Consider the following 19,433-nt stretch of genomic DNA (forward strand, 5'->3'; position numbering starts at 1 on the left):
TCTGTCAAGAATCAAGGAGTAATTGACACGGGGGGGGGTGGGGGGGTGGAATTACAGTATTCAAGTATTCAATATACACAGCATAAGGGGTCTTTTAAAAACTAGAATATTTTTGAAAGGCAAGAGAAGAGAATACATGAATCAAAGCCAATGGGATCCCTTAGTTTAAGTTTGCTGATCATCAGTGATAGGCCCTACCATTGCATAATTCCTTACTTTTTAAAAGTTCGACCTATTCTGTGTCAGTTCTCAAGCAAACTGTTTAGATATCCTTCATTTAATGAGCTGGAAAATGATTCTGGCTGGCTCTGTGATATTGAATCTGATATTGAATCTGTGCCCTTTTCAGCCTAGTCTGCAAAAGCTTATTTTTTGATTTATCCTCTAGGGAACACTGGCCAAGTTGATCTCTGATTTTGTTTTTGTTTTAATGTCTCTTTTTACATTAGTCAAGGCATGATAGTCACCTCAGTGCCATCTGCTCTGAACTCCATGCTGTTAAGGAAAGATCTATGCTTGCCTAGGTATCAGTATGACCAAAATGATTGTTTAGGTTTGTTGCCATGTAGAGTCCAGAACATTTGGGAAAACATTAAGTGACTCAGTTGATATTGGCACAGGCACTGTTTTTATGCTTGATAACACTGTGATTAGTGACTTAATTGTTGTTTTCCATTCTTTAAGGGTCAGAGACACGAGCTGGGAAAACATTAGGAACCACTTTTTGAACCCCTAGTGGTGGCATCAGCCTTCATACGTTTGTGGCAACTCAAATACCACAATTGCTTATTCAAAGGACTTTTTCTCTTACAACAGTGATCCCAGTATCAGTCAGTTTGTAACTGATGTTCTTGTGGTTACAAACACGCAGAGAGACCTTCCCAGTGCATCTGAATTCCACCTGTAGAGATCTGCATTTCCATAAAGCCAGAGAACCTTAGAATGGTTTGTGTTGTAAGGGACCTTAAGGATCATCTATCTGCAACCTCCTTGTCATGGGCAGAGACACCTTTCTGTCACTAGGTCGGGTTACTGGCAACCCCATCCAGCACAGCCCTGAAGACTTCCAGGGATGAGGTGAACATGCCAGGGTTTGGGCCTTGCTCATATTCATCAGCAGTGCCACAGTTTTTCTTTGATTCACAGACAGTAATTACATTTGCATTTTTGGCAAGCAGGATGTTCACAGCTGTGAAGCAGTGTATTTTTCTCCTCGGTATATCCATTCTTGAAAAAGGCTGGAAATGAATAACTAGGAAATGACATTTTGTAAAGCCATCACAGCTTTTCATCTTGTCCAAACAGCTTTTCCACCACAGAAATATTTCCCTCCCCCACAGTTTCTCCCCACTTTAGTAAGACGACCATATGACTTTGTTACTTATACTGTGCATTTATAACTTTCTAACAATTATTTATTTCAAAAGTAAAATATTGCTTTGTATTCATGCCATTAGTATGCCATAAGTATCTTTACATGGTATGTATCATTAGACGGATGGGAAGCATGCATTTTTCAGTTTCCAGTAGCTCTTCAGAATGTTTTGCTTTACTGCCTAAAACTGATTGATTTTCTAACCACTAGTTACATTCTTATTGGTTCCTGGTACTAGAAATAGTTCCACATGATTCATTGTAACTAAAAGCTAAACACTGTATCTTTTTTTAACATTCAGATTGGCCAGCTGCTCTGCTCTCTCTGCTTTCTCCATTTTTAATTTTTTTTTTAAGTGCGTGAATCTTGTCAAGGATTTTGTCATAAAAATCCTGGTGAATAATGATTTTGAGAGGAGACTTCTGAACCTCTCTGACCTTGCTGTCTCTGTGTGGCTCAGAACCAGCATCTGGTTTCAGAGTTACTTTCTACTTCATTTGATGTTAAATGAGCCTCAGACACGGTATTCATTGATGGTAAATCAAAGGACCCATTTCCTTAAATTTAGCTTTGCAATATCAGGTCTTGTGCAATATTTTTTATTGCAGGTTGTTGGAAAAAAAAATTAAATCCAGCTTCCCATAAAGGATGGAATATAGAGACAATCACAGGCATTACTGCATAATGTAACAGTTCTTGAAGATTTAAATGATACAGATACTCCCATAATTGTTTATTTCACTTTCTCGGGTGCCATAGAACAGTATGAACTTTAATATTTGAAATATAAGTAAAACTTCTCTGCCTTTCCTTTCTACTTTAAATATTCCTTGAGGAATTTATTTTGTTTTAATCAAACATTTAATTTCTCAGGCATACTATCCCTGAAATTGTACAAACCCAGGAATATTCTGAAAATTTATGCTTACTAAATTGCACTTTTATGTTGACACCTAAGTTCAATAGCAAAAGCTGTGTTCTCTTAGTGCTACTTCATTCATGCATTAGAGAAGTCAAATATTAATTTAGTTTCTGTTCTCATTGCCTTAACTTTTAACAATCACAGAAAAGTTTCAAAGAGGAAAATAGTACACAGAGCTCCTATCTTTTTTAATAGCCTGCTTTTCTAATGGATAGGCATGGGTGGATAGGTGTTTCATGCCTATCCATGAAAAAGCCATGGCTGGGATGGATAGGAACAGAATATTGTGAGAGATTACCTACTGATGAGGCTTCTTTAATGCAAAACTACAAGATTCCCAGGAGGACATACTTGTCCATGTGCTGTCCTGGCAGGGTTGTGTAGTAGGATATTCTAAGCACATATTTAGCCACTGACAGGTTTTTCTCCTTTATACCTCACTAATGTTTCATCTGGTGCATTAATTCTCCATTAAACTTTTTTAATTATATAATTTATTTGGTTCTTTCTGTTATTGTTCTGAAAAAAAGAACCCAAACCAAACAAAACCAAACTATTTAATTCTGTCTGAAAGGATAATTCAAAATGGTTTTATGAGTCTTATAGAAGTACAGCTTGTTGGGAGTAAAAAATAAAATCAAATTTTAAAAAAACCCAATCAGCTTCTCACCTGAAGTGAAAAAGATTTTCATCTCATTTGTTTCATTGTCTTTTTTTGGTTTTTTCTCTTGTATTTTCTTTTCCTCCATTGTTCCCTTCTTTTACATGGAAATTACACAGAAGTATTTGGTTTAGTGTCTTCTTCCACTCTATTTTCATGGAGGGGATCTTGAAAAGCTCATGTACCAAAACAAGTAAATAAGCTAGTCTTCTGTTCTTCTTATTCCTTCCTATGTTTTCTATGAGGAAAAGCAGTAAATTTTCTGAATTTCTTATTTCTCACCTATGTCTGCCTTTGATACACCCTTAAAAACCAGTGTTTCTGAAATTTCTACTGCTCTTATTACTACTCCTAAAGTCCTACTACCAAATTAAAACTCCTCCTACTAAAATTAATTCATATTCATTTTAGGTAGCACAAAGTTTTTTTTATTTATTTTGTTTTGGTCATTTTTAAGGATCAGAACTCTCGGCACTTTACAAAGTTCCCATTTTGCAGGTAGGGAAATGTAAGCACAGAAGGGGATAAAATGATTCAGCCAGGATTACTCACACAGTGAGAGAACAGGTTTTGTATGCTCTTGTCCTACCTTATTTCCACAAAAGAAGCAAATGTAACAATAGTTTGTCCCTCCTTCAGCTGCCTGGGCACCTTCTCCACTCTGCTTAAGGTTTCTCCTTGAGAGCCAAAGCCTGTCCATGAATTTTACCCCAGACCGTGGGTTAGACGCAGTGGCGGATGGCGCAGATGCAGCGGCGCCAGCTGCGAGGGCACATCGCTGCTGCCGTCTGCTCCGCATACCTACACTGAGTTTTGCTGAAAAGAAAAGCACTGCCTGAAAAGTGGTACAGTGACATTTTTCATCTGTAGGGACTGATGAGAGATAGTGGGCTTTCTCCTTGCTCTCTTGGACTGTGCATTTTGTAATGTTTCCTGAGTGATATAATCTCTTGGCGCCACCAATTATGGCACGTCCTATCCCAATTTTAGTAATGACATCAGGATCAAGAAAATAGACTTTTGGAATAAGTTACCCGGCTCTCTTTTTCAAAAAGTCAAGTAAACCATGCACAATTTTTCCTGGAAAATTTCTTTATACAAAAAAAGTCCTTATGCCTTTGATTTTTTTTTTTTCCCCCTACTTGTGAACATGTCATGTTGATAATTTTGACCTAAGAAACTCTGTAGTCCAGTTTTTATTATTCATCCAGACTTTGCAATGATTTTAGTTTAAACATATATTCTTTTGGTGTTTGGGGAAGGGCCTGTGGAAAGCATGAAAGAAGACAGCAGGTTTTGCCCAATGGAGAATGGCAGCAGATGAGTTGTTACAGCAGGGAGAATGGTTGATGGACAAGAGCAGTAGAAAGCAATCATCCTCCCTCCCAAAATTTTAGTGCAAATTTGAGCACAAATCTTATTCTATGGAATTGGTTTCTGCTTACAGATAACTCTAATTCTGGCTGAAATTTTTAGAGACATTTTTAGCTGGCCTTGGTATAACTACAGATATATATTTCTGCATGGGGCAAGACTGACTTGTAAACTTCAGTAAAATTAATTAATCTCGTGTTCTCTGTAAGAATTTCACAGTAGATTTTGTTTTACAATACACGGTGATTTTTAACAGCTCTGGCTTGCCAGGTGGCTCCCATTTATTAAAACAAGGTGTATTTTTTTTCCAGCTTCTCTTTCAAATAACTACATATAATCTGCTTGCAGGTTTGTTTAATACTCGTAAAAAATGCCTTGCTACAAGAAATGTAAATTAGTATTTCTGTTAATACATTCCTGCACAGAGAAAGACTCACTCCTTTGATGAGGCACACTTAGATTAGCGCTGTGTGTGGCATCTGAAGACTGTAGCAACCAGTGTTAAAGGTTTTTCTCTCATTTCTATTTTACTTTTTTTTTTTTTTTTAATAGTCCTTGAGTATTTTTAGACTTCTGTTCATTTAGATATTTTCCAAATGAGAGTTGCATAATATGTGTAATCACTTTACACCTCATATTTTCTTTATTTTGTTAATAGCTAAAGCACTATATTTATAGCTTGGTAGGTTTTGCTTTGTAACACTTGCTTTCAGAACCCAACAGTCATATGTTTCATAAGAATCTTACAGTGACTGCTGGAAACAGACAATATAGGAGCACAAGAGATTGCAACAAAAATATGCTTATATTACAGTAGTGGTTAATCAAAATGAGACTGTGAATGAAGTGTTCCAATGATCTTGAGGATAAGCAGAAGATGAATTAATCCAGCACGCATTATAATCAAAATGGAGTATGTTCTTCATCTGTGCACTAACTGTTAGAAGCAAACCTGCAACACTGCATTTGAAGTCTGAGATTTCTGGTGGTCTGCCATTAATAGCTGTTGGTAATGCTACTGCAGGCTGGAACAGAAAACTGGAGATAAGCAATAGTAAATGCAAGGGTCTTCAACACATGCTGAAGTATATACACAATAACTCGATATCCATGTTATTATGACTAAAAAGTCAAGCATAAAAGCCAAGATTACATTTGGCTCTGGAACTTTGGTTTAGCCCCATGCATAAATTTGCTTACGTGGTTCCATATTATTTTTACTTCACTGAGTACTCAAAACAAATGCAACCCAGTTCATGAGATACTCAGTATTTTATAATTTCCTTGCTCCTCATTATATGGTCACATGCTTTATTGACAATCTGCTGTTCATATGTAATGTAAAAGCAGCTCTAATGCTTTCATTAACTTTTCAATGCTGCTCACCACTATGACACCTTACTGCTTCTCACAGATTATTCGACTGATTTTCATATCACCTTTGTGATAGAAGGCATTGTTACCAACCTTATTTAATAGGTATTAAACCACAGTGATTAAAGTGAAAGTATTACCTAACACAGACATTCAAAATGCAGTGTCTAGGACTTTGGTTGTTTGATTTCTCTGCATAGAATGACTCTTGTACTCAGAGCATAGTTTCAATGAAATGGTGAGCAAATGATGTGGGGCTGAGTTACTAGGGAGATGTAGCACTTCTACTTACTTCTTCTTACCCTTTTCCATTGGCATTCACTTTTAGCACTCCTAGAGGGAGAACAGGATCTGATGGACCTTTGATCCTTCTTGAGCAGTAGATGCTCAGAGGCTCTCAGTTAATCTGTGCTTGTGGTTGTTGATGGCTTGAGCATGTGGATACCTCAAGAACAAAAAACATTTAACGAGTGATGCAGGATAAAGTTGGTGTAAGTGACTGGTTCATCATCAGGTGCTGTGCAGCTTGAGCAAATATTATTTTCATTTCCTAATAATAAAATTGTTCTTACTTCTTGGTAGCCCTTTGATCAGTACCTATCTTCTGCAGCGCAAGACACAAATACCCCACTAACAGGGGTTTCTCCTCAAAGTCCTCCGAGACTTTGAGCAAGAGAGGAAATTTTAAAAGAATACTGCAGTAGCACTTCAGTATTTTCAATAATGTTGGTACATGAGGCAGCAGACTTAATCTTGGCCTATACTTATAACTTTTTGGAATTTATGAAAAGGTCCACAGAGTCAGTAAAAAACCCACAACATTTTGCAGATACTTGGCTAAATGCGTGCTTCATGCAGCAAAATATGAGTCACTAGATTATCTCACAAAACATTTTCCAGAATGTCTTAAATATGAAAAGATATAATTTTCTCTGCTGCTTTCTATCAACAGTTGACCCCTTTTCCCCTTAAAAACTTGGAAAGAAAATTGCAGCACAGAAATTAGTAATTTAGCAACAAGAAAAACCAGTCCTATAATGCAGAACACCAGGTAGCCCTCCTAAGTAATGTTATTAAGCATTATAATAATATATTTGACATTAAAATAATGTCCTGAAAAACAGGGAAAAAAGGCCCAAATGATTCATTGTTGTAGGTTATAATTTGCTTTGGACTAGTGGTGTGAATTATCTTTGACATTACGTGCACTCAGTGAATGCTCAGGGTCTAACACAGGTGTGAGTGCATACACACAAGATAATTCATCTCAGCAATCTTCCAAGGTTAGTTTACATTTGGTAAACTAAATACAAAAATACAGTATAAAATAAAAAAACAATTCAATATTTAAAAAAATTAGAAACTTAAAAAACAAAACCAACAACAACAACAAAAAAAACAAAGCAACAAAAACAAACAAACAAACAAGCAAAAAAATCCAGTACCTGGAGTTTAAAGAACTGAAATGAACTGAAGTGGAAAGCTTGAAACAATTTTGCTAAACCAAATTAGAAAACTTTTAGAACTCTTAAGGTCTTAATACCTTGAGTTTTTCCCCTTTATAAAATATATAACTTACTTTCAGTGATAATTCCTGTTAACATATCCCAACACAAATTCTTGTGGAAGTAGAATTCGTGTGTGATTTATTGCCAGCAATTACTTATTGCAGTGAGAGGAATGCTACAATGGTGTGAGGCAAAAAAAAAAAAAAAAAAAAAAAAAAAAAGTCAAATACAGTTGCGCATCCTTTACTTAGAGCTTTCATTGTCATGGGAAATCTAGAACAATACCTAAAGAAACAACTGCAATTTCTTATCCAGCTGTATCCTGTCCACCATCCTCTGAAGCTGGCCTTGATTTCATGTTGATATTTATGTGTGCCCATTGTACTGGCAGAGCAAATCATCTTTTATGTGCAAGGTCCCTATAGTTTGGGCTTTACAGCTTCTCTTTGGACCTTTCTGCCCGTAGCCCTTAACTGTTCTCTTCAATGCACAATTTTTGAAGAAAAGGTTGCTTAAGGTCAGTTGCGCAAGGATTTAATAACGACGAGCTAAGTGATGGTGAGGATTGCAGATCCTCTTATCATAATGGTCACACCTTCTGGCTCACTGGGTCTCTTTCTAAGAAGGACCTGGGCCTGTTTGAACGAGTGTAGAGGAGGCCACAAGGATGAGCAGAGGGCTAGAGCACCACTTCTGGGGAAACAAGCTGAGAGAGCTGAGCTTGCTCAGCCTGGAGAGGAGAAGGCAGATTTAGAACACCAGGGAGACATTAGAACACCTTCCAGTACCTGAAGGGGGCCTACAAGAATGCTGAGGAGAGATATTTTATGAGAGAATGTATTAACAAGAGACAAGGTAATGGCTTTAAGATGAAGAATGATAAATTTAGATTAAACATTAGAAAGAAATTGCTTGTTGTGAGGGTGGTGAGCCTCTGGAGTAGGCTCCCCAGGAACACTGTGAATGCCCCAACCCTGGAAGTGTTCAAGGCCAGGTTGGATGGAGATTTAAGGAATCTGATGCAGCAGAAGGTGTATTCCCTCTTGTCACAGGTGTGTTGAAACGAGATCATTTTTTGGTTCCTTCCAAATCAAACCAGTCTATGACTCTATCATATTATGTTGTGTTTTCTGAAATGGGAAAATAGCATGGAGTAACTTCCACCCCCTGTCGCAGGGACTCTGCAAAAGATCTTTGCCACTAATCATGGGGTAAATGTAACCATTTCTGTGAGCTAGTGTTCCTCACCACTGGGGCTGCATGTGATGATGCTTCAGAAAGGCATGCTTTGCTGGGAAGCTTTGTAATGCATATTAGTGTTATCCCTTGGAATTTTTTAAACTGTATTATGGACCTTATGTTTTCATGACTGCTGTAGGGTATTGATTTAAATATTACAGGTCTGAGAAATTACCACTTTTCCTACATGCTTGCTTTCTCACACCATTCATAAAAGATATATAAGCAATTTCATTGCTTTTGATAATGGTATACAACTGGATTCACAGAAAGAGGAGGCTGAGCTCTTTCACTGTATTGATTTTTTGTTCTCTGGCACAAGTTTGGTTCTCAACCAAATTTGTTCTGCTGATATCTTAGGAAAACTGCATTTTAACTAGGATTAGAAAATATGCTTGGTGGATGGTTTGCATATTTTAATGATTTTCTAAATAAACATTTTGAATTTTATTTTACTACATTTAAAATAAGAGAAAATTAATGGCACTGTGTATTACGGTAAATTCATGGCATATGGTCACACTTAGTGCAAGTTAGTTAAGTATCCCAACATCCAAATACTGCTCAAAAAGTAGTGGTGCAGAAAAAGAAGTTGGAAGGGTTGGATCAAAACTCATCCTGGAAAGAAAAAGTTTTTCTTGAACTTTCTAAAGAAATTAGGTAAAGCAATTTTAAAAAAAAATTTGAAGGTAGCTCAGTATTTATGCTGTCCAGAGAAACCTAAAGAGGCTCAAGAAGTGGGTGCAGGGGATTCTTAGGAAGTTTAGTAAGACCAAGGTGCAGGACTTGGATCAGGGCAACACCTGAGAGCATGAACAGATCAAGAGCAGCTCCAGGGAGAAGGGCTTGTGAGGCTGGACATACCCCAGCCATGGGCACTCCCAGCCCAGAGAGCCAAACGTGTCCTGGGCTGCATCCAGAGCAGTGTGGGCAGCAGGGCCAGGGAGGGGATTCTGCCCCTCTGCTCTGCTCTGCTGAGACCCCACCTGCAGAGCTGCATCAGCCCTGGGGTCCCAGCACAGGGAGGACATGGACCTGCTAAAACAAGCCCAGAAGAGGCCACAAAGGTGATCAGAGAGATAGAGCACACTTTCATAGTAGGAAAAGTAGAGTCAGATCTATGCAGCCTGGAAATGAGAGGGATTTGGGATGACCTAATTTTAATCTTCAAGTACCCAAAGGGGGTTTACAGGAGGGATGGAGAGGGACCATTCACAAGGGCATGTAGTGACAGGACAAAGGGAAATGCCTTCAACGTGAAAGCAGGTAGGTTTGGATTAGACATTAGGAAAAAAAAAAAAAAATCTTTACTGTGAGGGTGGTGAGCCACTGGAACAGGTTGACCAGGAAAGCTGTAGATGCTGCATCCCTAGGGATCATAGAATCGTAAATCCGTAGGATTATAGTATGATTTAAGTGAATGGTGACAGATAGACTGCAATCAAATAATGACAGTAATAGAATGGAGAACCATCAGTCCAGCTGGGATTGCACTCCTAGAAATGCAGTTGAGGTGTACCTGCAGCAAAGGTACATGGGGGTGGCAGGGATCAGCGGGCTTGTGGGGTACCTGGAGCACCCCAGGTACCTAGTCTTTCTCCTGTCTGGATTAAGAGCTTCTGTTTTTCAACATTCTTTTTCTCAGATTGCCCAAAATACTTCTAATTCTTTAACATTTTCTGCAGATTTTCTCATTCAGATCTCAAGCTGCCAAAGATTTCAGCAGAAACACTGGGGAAAAGAGTTATGTCAAAGTCTCGGTGGCTTTTTTGTTGTTGTTGTTATCCAAAAGAAGGAATATTAGTCCCATTAGGTCTATTAGATCAGAAGAACCATACAAAGTGAACTTAAATCTAGCAAAATCATGAACAGATTACATTTCTTGGAAATTAGTTTTCATTTCATTTTTCTTGTGGTTCTCATTTGAATTGTTGTTATACTAAAGACAACAATTTCAGCTTCAAAGAAATAGCAAAACATCAAATCCATGTGACAGGATCTGGAATCTGGCATTCTATTTGAACATCACATTAGTAGAAAGAAGTTCACTCCAAAGACCAAGTTTAGAGAATGAAACTTGCCAGGTGAGGGATGATATTCTCTCTGATGAAAAAATAAAAGGAATTACAAAGGAAATCCCAGTATGGCTGAGCACAACAGGCAATTTGATTTAGCAGCTGCCTTAAAAATCTTGTTTCATGCCAAATGGATAGACCACTGAGGTATAATTAAGAATAATGATGTGACACTGTGGAAAGCACATCCTCAGTTGTGCCAGGAAACTGTTCAAATCTGAAGTACCAAGGAAAGTGAACAGTCATCACAGGAAACTCCTTGCTTGGAAATTTCATAACAAAACATGAAGCAGTTTCTTTTGAGAGACTGTATTTCCTGAGATGCCTGCTAGAAGAACATGTCACAGGAGAAAAATAGGTAGTCAGAGTTCCCTTATTAACATGTTTGAGTTGACCTGTTCTTACAAACCAGTCTGCTTCATTGTTTTCGTTTTCGTCCTACACATCTTCTATTTGTCTCTTTCCTGTGCTTTTAAACACTAAGTCTAGTAATTTTAGATCTAATATTAAGCCTTCTACACTCAAATGTTTCTAAAACCAGTTATGCCAAGAGGAAAAGCCAAGTTCTACTGCTAAAAAAAATCATGAAATGTCACATTTTATTCATTTGCTTGGAATTTTGATACTGGAAAATCTATCCACACCACTTCTAAATATGGAGTTAATCATAGGGCTTGCTTTCTAAATTGCTGAACTGGAAACTCAAAGCCAAAACCAGACAGTTGGCTTGAATTCTACAGTTGTACATGAAAATTCAGATTCAGATCATATGTTCCGTTTAATACAGTTTGGTTACAATTGACTGGAAATATTTTGAGTAATGGAAGGCAAACATTTTTCTTAACTTTGCTACAAAGAAAATAAAAATATCAGTTCACATATAAGCATTTTTTTCTTTGAATGGAGAGAGTAGGCATTATATTCCTTCTGAAATATCAATACAAATATTTAATTTCCTTTTCTTCCCACATTTTACTGAGTTTTTGTTTGTTTGTTTGTTTGTGGGTGGGTTTTTTTGTTGGTTTTGTTGTTTTTTTTTTCCCCCTCCTGATCCTGTAAGTTAGCCTCTTCAGCCTCTAAAATATTCTGGGAACCTGTGGCAGGAGCAGACTAGTGACAAATTATTTCTTTATGATAAAAAAAATTCTAAAGTTTTATCTCTTACTTAGGGATAACAATACCTGACTAAAACAAGGGACACCCAAATCAGCTGTTGTCACAATTTATTGCTTAGTTTATTAATAAGCAATAAAAAGGCCCAAGTGAAATCACAAAGAGCTACAAGCAATCTTAGATATAGGCACACTGTGTCCTTTCTCTACAATCTTCCATATTCATGGTGCATGGCATCTGTGGTGACCCAAACTTATTATTGCTTATTTAAATCTGAAATAATCCAAGCAATAAACTCAGATTCTGCTTTTGAAAGCAGCAGCCAATCCTTCCCTTTCTCCAGCTGCTAAAGCCTCCTTCCCCAGAGATGGGCTCCTGTCCTAGGGCACAAACAATAAATAGTTTACTCTTTCCTTGGAACTTTATAGTTTCATTACCTTGTTTTTACTCTAAATTAGATCCTGATCAAAGGGAGTTGCTGCAGGGCAAGTCTACTGTGATAATTTCAGTGAATTACAGCTGCTGTACCAAATGCACTTGTTTCATATTGGGATTGAGCTACCAGGTGAAAAAACAGGACGTGGCTTCTTGGAAGTGAGGATACTGAGATGTGTATATAGGTCATAGCACAGATGGCTGGAGAGATTGCTTGACACTAGGACAATGGACTCCTTTGATGGAGGAAAAAAATTGTTCCTCTAGAACTTGCCTGTCCCTCTGTAATGCTAAAGATGGCCTTAAAAGATAAGATTTCCCGAAGAGGTTTGATTAATTTGGCTCTCCCTCCCTGTAGTTTCCAAGATGAAAGTGGGAAGATACTTAAATGGGAATAATAGGAGCACAATTTGCACTCTTAAAAAGTCTTGTAAGTTCTTCATTTTAGGGGAAAATTTCTTTCTTTCTTTTTCCTACTATTGCATATTTATCTAAAAAGAAAAACCACACAAAACCTAAAGAAAATAAACACCCCCAAATGGTGCAGGATTCATTCTAAATTCTCAGTATTAATGAAAACCAACACCAAGATTTTCTATGCAGCCTTAATAATAAATTCTTGGGTATAATAATTATGATGCCATTATTCCTTATGTAACTAAAGTCTATATTTTATACACAGGCCTCCACATTTTTTCTTTTAACAGTCTTGCAGAGAGTGGGAAACCATTTTTTAGGAGCTCAAAAGGAAGTCCACAGTTTCTTTTAATGTGCAAAGAAACTCTGCAGTCATTGACAATGAAGAAGTGATCCTAAGATTCAGGATCCAGAACCTCTCCTGTTCTTGCCACAGAGTCCTAGTACTGTCTGAAGCAAATCTCTAATAATCTTCCTAAAGTTTGCTTTGTGATGTTATTTGTACTTGTTGTATTAGGACCACAGGGAAGGTCAGCCATGAGCGTTTACAAATCACTCAGTTTTGGCCACATCTTAGTAGAGAGCCTGGATGACAGAATGTGGGCAAGAAGTGCAAAAAAGATGAATAGCCAAACAAGGAAGAAAACTCTGAATTTCGTCTCATGTCACGTTTGTCAACATTGGGCACTGAATGAGGCAGGCTCTTTTATCTTTATGCTATCCATTAATGCCTTAAAGCATTTTGTCAAAATGTAGACACAAAAGTTGCTGAATTATCATTGACTTTTCAGGGCTTTGGCATCTCAAGAGCTGCAGCAAAGCTCTTTGAACCTATACAATTCTGTGATGTCTGTGCCAAATGCTCCTGTCACCAAAGGCAGTTTCAGTTTGAATGCATTATGCAAAGTGCCCAGAGCTGGCTGCAGAGCAATGGTGTAAAATGCTGTCTTTAAATTGCCACTTACTGCCTGTGAAATGAAAGCAAGAGAGCTCCTGTTCTCTTTAGTGACAACTTCCATGAAGATGTTGTTGTGTTTCTCTGTTCTTTCTAATTCACAGCATATTCTTGCTGTGGCTTAAAACTTATTGGGAGTAAAAAGACAAATATGAAGCAAGCACAGCTGACTTTTTACAATTTCTGTTCAGGCAAGTTAAAGAGCCTATCCTATTTTGTGTCTTAAACTTTTGATCTTTTTCAGTGTATCCAACAACAAAGAGTAAAGAACTGGTGTGAAAATGTTCAATTCTCCATTTTCGTTCTCTCTTCTTTTGATATAGTGTAGTCACAAGTACAGATAGTTAAAAATAAGACTTGTGATTCAGACAGAGTAATAATTTATATGATTTTCATTGAAATAACTCTTCTTTTGATTTAGAGTTCTACAAGCTTTTGTATCTGAAATTGTTGGTAAATGTCTCAGAAAGATCTAAATAAGACACTTTACTGTAACATTTCAGAAACTTTTTAATATAAACACAGGTGAAAAAACAACTCTGTATTTACTCTCCCCTGTGACTGCAGAGATGAACATTTTTTATTCTTTGCATATTTTCAGAATGCATATTTTCAGAAAAGACCTTTTTTTTTTTTTTTTTTTTTTTTTTTTTTTTTTTTTTTTTTTTTACAGCACGAAGCAAATCCTGCTGATAAATTTGGATCCAGTTTTTTACTTTTTACACCCATCTAGTGGTCACCGCGCAGTACAACAGGATAAAATTTCTGTCCCAACAGCGATGTCTTGCACAAACTTGTGATTACCTGGTGATGCAAACTAAAACTCTCCCAGCTGGTGAAATCGCAGTTCTATCTAAGAGACTTCTAGATTTTAAAAATTCAGAATGTTGTAATCTGACAGTGAAATCATCCATAGAAGCCTGTCTTAATTTCTGACTGGAAGAAATAAACTGGTAATATAATATTCATATGATGTCCACAAAAGGGAGATAAAGAGAATAAAACAAAACTGCAAATAAAACCATATTAATTTAATACAACTAAATGCTTTTGATTCAGCTGAATGTTTAAGTCCATTGTTAAAGAAATCAGTTTAATATTAACTCTTCATTCAAAATTCTTATCCTGTGAGGGGGACTTAAAATAATCTTAATTTATTTGTACCCATCTTTTGACTTTTGTTTTAAAATTCCCAGGCAAGCTTAATTATAGATTTGAAATGATACTGCCAAGGCAGAAATTAGTCTTACTGAGAACAGTCTTCTGTTTCACCTAAAATTGCAGTCATTATCTGCCCTCAATAGAAAAACAAAATATGCTGACCGTGTATTGATTAGGAGTCTCTGTTTTATTGAAGCTGTTTGAAGGGGAAGAAAGTTATTCAGGCAATGAAATGTAAATGTTAGGAAATATGGATATGATGAGATAAACCCTTCATTAGTATTGTGATTATTCTGTGCTTCTGCAATATTTAGGAATTCAAACTAAAAAGACATTGATTGATAACATGTAATAGTAGTCATTAGTAAAAATAGTAATGTGGTTATGAATGAGTGACACCACAAGTTGTAAATGATGTTTTACTGTAGCATTCAGAGTATCTTTACCTTTACATTCTCAATACATTCTCAAATACTGTTTGTGAGCAGATCTCACAGTCATCACCAAGATGCAACAAACAGGGAAAATAAAAGGCAAAGAGGAGCTATGCACAGTCCAAGATCACCTAGAAGGCTGGTGGCAGAGGTCTCACTTGATATCTTATGGTTTAAGCTTTCCTAGTTTGAAGTTGATAAAGCAGTAGGACATCTAAAGACATAGAGGAAAGCATAGAGGCTTAATCAAATTAAATGAGTCCTGGGAAGAAGCATGTATGTTTGTATTTACTGACAGCTAATTGTTCTGAAACTACAATGAAAAGAGAAACAAATTGCTATGCTCTCCTGAAGTTTTAAAATATATTCTGCATTTATTTTTTAAAAAAAGAGAAACAAACAAACCAACTACATTTGCTTTTCTACATTCAAACTGTAAGTGGTGAATACAAAGAAAATAATATAGTCTGAATGTGGCACTAGTAGTCTGAATTCTGGAGCTTGCAGTTCCAGAAATATGTGCAAAGGAAAAAATAAACAATGAAGTAAATCACTAAGCAAAAATCTATCCTCTGCCAGGCAGTGCACATCTGTGTCAAAATAAGAAATATATGTTTCTTTGATTAGTTCATTTAATAAAGGGAAAAAAAAAAAGGTCGTTGGGATGCTGTCGCTTCAGCAAAGTATTGAAGTGGCAACCTCAGGTCAATGGGAGGTAAAACAAGGTGGAACAGAGTAGTGTGTACAGCTGTGACACTTGTGATAGGCCAAAGTCTAATCAACAGCTGACTTGCACTGCATCTTTTCTGCTGTCATTAGCTGTAATGGGTGGGTGTCCTTCAAATGAACACCATTTTAAAAATGAGTACTTTATATGTGTTCAGTAAAAATTAATAGTATGGTACTAGCTCTTATCTGTGTTTAAGAAATCATGTGAAAGGTCCTCTGTTTGTCTCTTGTTCTTAAATACTTTTAGCAGTGTTGGTTTTGTCTCCATTAGTATATCAAATCAACCTAGAGACTGAGTCTTGCTAACCCACACATTTGTAATCTCTCAGACTGCGTGCCACAAGATATCCAAACGTGTAGCCACATGCTGCAAAAAGCCTCCATACAGTAACAAATGCAGCTGTTGGGCTGTCAAGCAGCACAGGTTGCCATGAACACTTCCTCTCATCTCCACTCACCCTGTTTAATTTAAAGTTTGCAGACTCCCATTCAAGGTCTTTACACTGATTTTCAAAGCCCTTTGTGGAAACATTACTGTCTATGTAAAACAGCATCTACTCTCTCCTTCTCTTTCTTTCTATCACTCATCCCTCAGCCTCTCGCTAGAAAAGTGTTCTCTAGGATTGATAAGCCTCTTTTCCACTCCGCATACCAAACACAACAACAAAAAGTGCTGAATCTGTGGTTCCAAGACACAAAAGGCTACAGGAGTTCTGTTACTTGGCCGTTAAGATAGGACACATTGCTTCCATCTGTCTGTAAAACAGCAAATCTAATGCAGGCTTATGTGCTCAAGCACACACATATGCCTAATGCCATTCCAGCACTTTTCTTTGCCGGGACAAGATAAAGTATGAGCTTGAAATATTTTTGTTGTGACAAAGTATTGGGATTGGGTACTCAACAGCAAAAAAAGCCCTCAGCTGCCTTAGCAGTTGGAGGCATGATAATTGGTGTCCAGCTCAGGAGACATGGGACCTGAAGAAGTAAATAATGAAACAGCATGTTTCCTGTGGTGTAGAGATGATGGATACTACACATGCAGAGAAGTAAAAAGCGTCCTTTGTTTCTAATAGCATGGGATTTGTCTCTGCCAATTTTCTTTTCCTTCAGGCTTGGGGTTTTGGGTTTTTTGGGGATGGTGGGTTTGTTTGGGTTTTTTTTTTTTTTTGGTGGTTTATCAGTAATTTTGAAATATCTCTCTTGTGTGACTTGTGTTTTTTTGTAGCAGTGGATGTAACCTGGTCTATTTCTCCATTACTATCAAGATCATTATTATTAGCTATGATAATTTGTCAGAAGAGTGTCCATTAAATTTAAAAATTCTTAAATTTTAAGATCAATAACAAAATTCTTAAATTTTAAGATCAATAACAAAATTTCTCTTCTTTTTTGCAGTTTCGATGTAGACAATGGTACATCATCAGGACGAAGTCCCTTGGACCCCATGACAAGCCCCGGGTCAGGGCTAATTCTTCAGGCAAATTTTGTCCACAGTCAGCGTAGGGAGTCTTTCCTTTACCGGTCAGACAGTGATTATGATCTGTCTCCAAAGTCCATGTCCAGGAACTCCTCCATTGCCAGTGATATGTAAGTAACTTATAAAATACTTCTAGTCTATAATTTGTCCAATATCAAGACTTTTGCAGACACAAGACTTTTTTTTTTTTTTTTTTTAAATCACTCTGTAATCACTTATGCCAGTGAAGCAATGGAAAATTATTTGTTTATTTCTTTAATGAAGATTATACTTGTTCCTGCAGCTTTTTGAAAGATATCATGAAGGTGTGCTTGACATGTTTATGCACTCTATTAGCTTTGACAGAATAATGATAATAGTCAATACTGGTGTACTAAAACACTAAGGAGAACTCTTTTCTGGCTCTTAGGTTATTTTCAAGAGAAACAATACAAATTTAATTTTTGCTCCTTCATGATTTTAAGAAATAGATTCCATTTGTTTACAGTTAGGGTCTTTTAGGCTTCTGGAGAAAAGATTTACCAGCTAGGAGAAAATAATACATTTGAGAGAGAAAAGGTTATTTCAAATACCCTCTTAACTAAAAGAAAAAATTCTAAGAAAAGACCTTTTTAAGCTTATTTTGTCCCCTCTCACTCTTATGTGAAGTGTGTGTTTTCTGCTAGTGAGTCATGCTTTTCAAGTATGCGTGGACCCCAGGTTCCATGCACAGTGGAAGTCAGATGCAAATCTCTGTTTATTTGTAAGATGCCAAAAGTATTTGAGTGTTCCATCTTCTAGTCACTTTTAAGTAGGAGAAATTAATATATCTTTTTTGTTTGGTTGGTTTTTTTTGCCAAGAGGGCTCCAAATTTCATGGCCGAATTGGTGTTTACGGTTCAAATGTATATCTAAAATAAAGGATCACTCTTGTCAGAATACCACAGTGAATGGTGTTTTTTAATGAGGCAAAGACCAATAGATATTGCCCTTAAAAATAAAAGTGTGCACACAAAAGAATAAGGGTTTTCATAATAATGAGTGAAATTAGAGCAGATATCCAATGTGAAGTCATAAATGAACACTCCTTTTTTTTCAGCTTATATAATTTTTATAACTGATACTTTGTTTAATTATAGCTCTTTTTCGATGTAGAGTGTCAAGGTAAGAAAAAAATCCTACCTTTAGAGAAGGTTCGTGTAAGGTCTATGACTCAGTTAAGATCTGTAGATTGAAATACTCAGTAAGCTTTGTGCCAAGTGTGACTAGTTTTCTTTTGAGACAAAATGGGTTGGAAAAAGATCAATTCATCTTGCTTTGTTATTAAAAAAATACATTTTTCTTGGGAATAGTATCCCCCTCGCAGCAAATCTGACAGATAAACTTTTTTTTAGAGGTAGAAGATTCAAGCTTTTAGTATGGTACTTGTACCAGGATAACATTTGTAAAGATTTTTACATTCAGGAAGCCAATCCAGGTGACTGCATTGCTTAGATGAGTCATTTCAATGAAAAATTCAATTAGTGCTCTATCCTTGAACTCATAATCCACTTCGTTTCCTAGAATTTTGGGTAATATTTCAGCACAGGGCAGTAAATTGGATAAACAATATAATTACTGAAAAAGCACACATTTTCCCCCTTTTTTCCCTCTCTATTCTTCCTTTCAAACTTTTCTGGAAACACATTTACATATAAAATGTATTTGACCTCACAACTTGATAGATTTTCTCAGTCCTTGTCACAGATGGACTTTTGTACTAAGAAGGTAAATATTCCTTCCACTGTTTAGGAGGGGAGCACATCAGGAAATGTAAAAGGCAAGTTGTTCTCACCATGGAATATTAATCATTTATCACTCAGCCTAATTATAATAAGCTTGGCTGTGTCACAGGAATTAAGTGAAAAAAAAAAAAAAAAAAAAAAAAAAGGAAGGGGAATAAAAGAGAGGAAAGTTTAAAAAGACAAAATAGCAAGGATTAAAAAATAAAAGTCACAAAAGCCCTTATGTATGTGTTCAACCACAAACTGAATGTTCTTATGGAAAGGAAACCCATTTAATAGTAAAATAAGGAAACAATTCTGATTCAGGACCTTGCTAAATGAGGAGGAAGATGAAAGGGTTGACAGGGGAAGTACACAAATTTTAGGTTACTCTCAAGTTATCCTATTTCCCTTTTGCATCTCTATACATACTTAAATA

The 19,433-nt window shown here is 36.6% G+C and overlaps 1 protein-coding gene across 7 annotated transcripts in view; it reads left to right on the forward strand.

Annotated features, from left to right (window-relative positions):
* PDE4D (phosphodiesterase 4D) overlaps positions 1 to 19,433 on the forward strand; it is a 313,664-nt gene that overhangs the window by 200,496 nt on the left and 93,735 nt on the right. For all 7 annotated transcript variants that reach the window (XM_040089575.2, XM_040089578.2, XM_040089579.2 and 4 more), the window contains one exon: positions 17,171 to 17,362. In XM_040089575.2, coding sequence (XP_039945509.1) covers positions 17,171 to 17,362 — 192 coding nt within the window. The remainder of the gene's footprint in view (positions 1 to 17,170; positions 17,363 to 19,433) is intronic.

Source organism: Hirundo rustica, chromosome Z, assembly GCF_015227805.2.
Source record: "Hirundo rustica isolate bHirRus1 chromosome Z, bHirRus1.pri.v3, whole genome shotgun sequence".
NCBI classification, from domain to species: domain Eukaryota; kingdom Metazoa; phylum Chordata; class Aves; order Passeriformes; family Hirundinidae; genus Hirundo; species Hirundo rustica.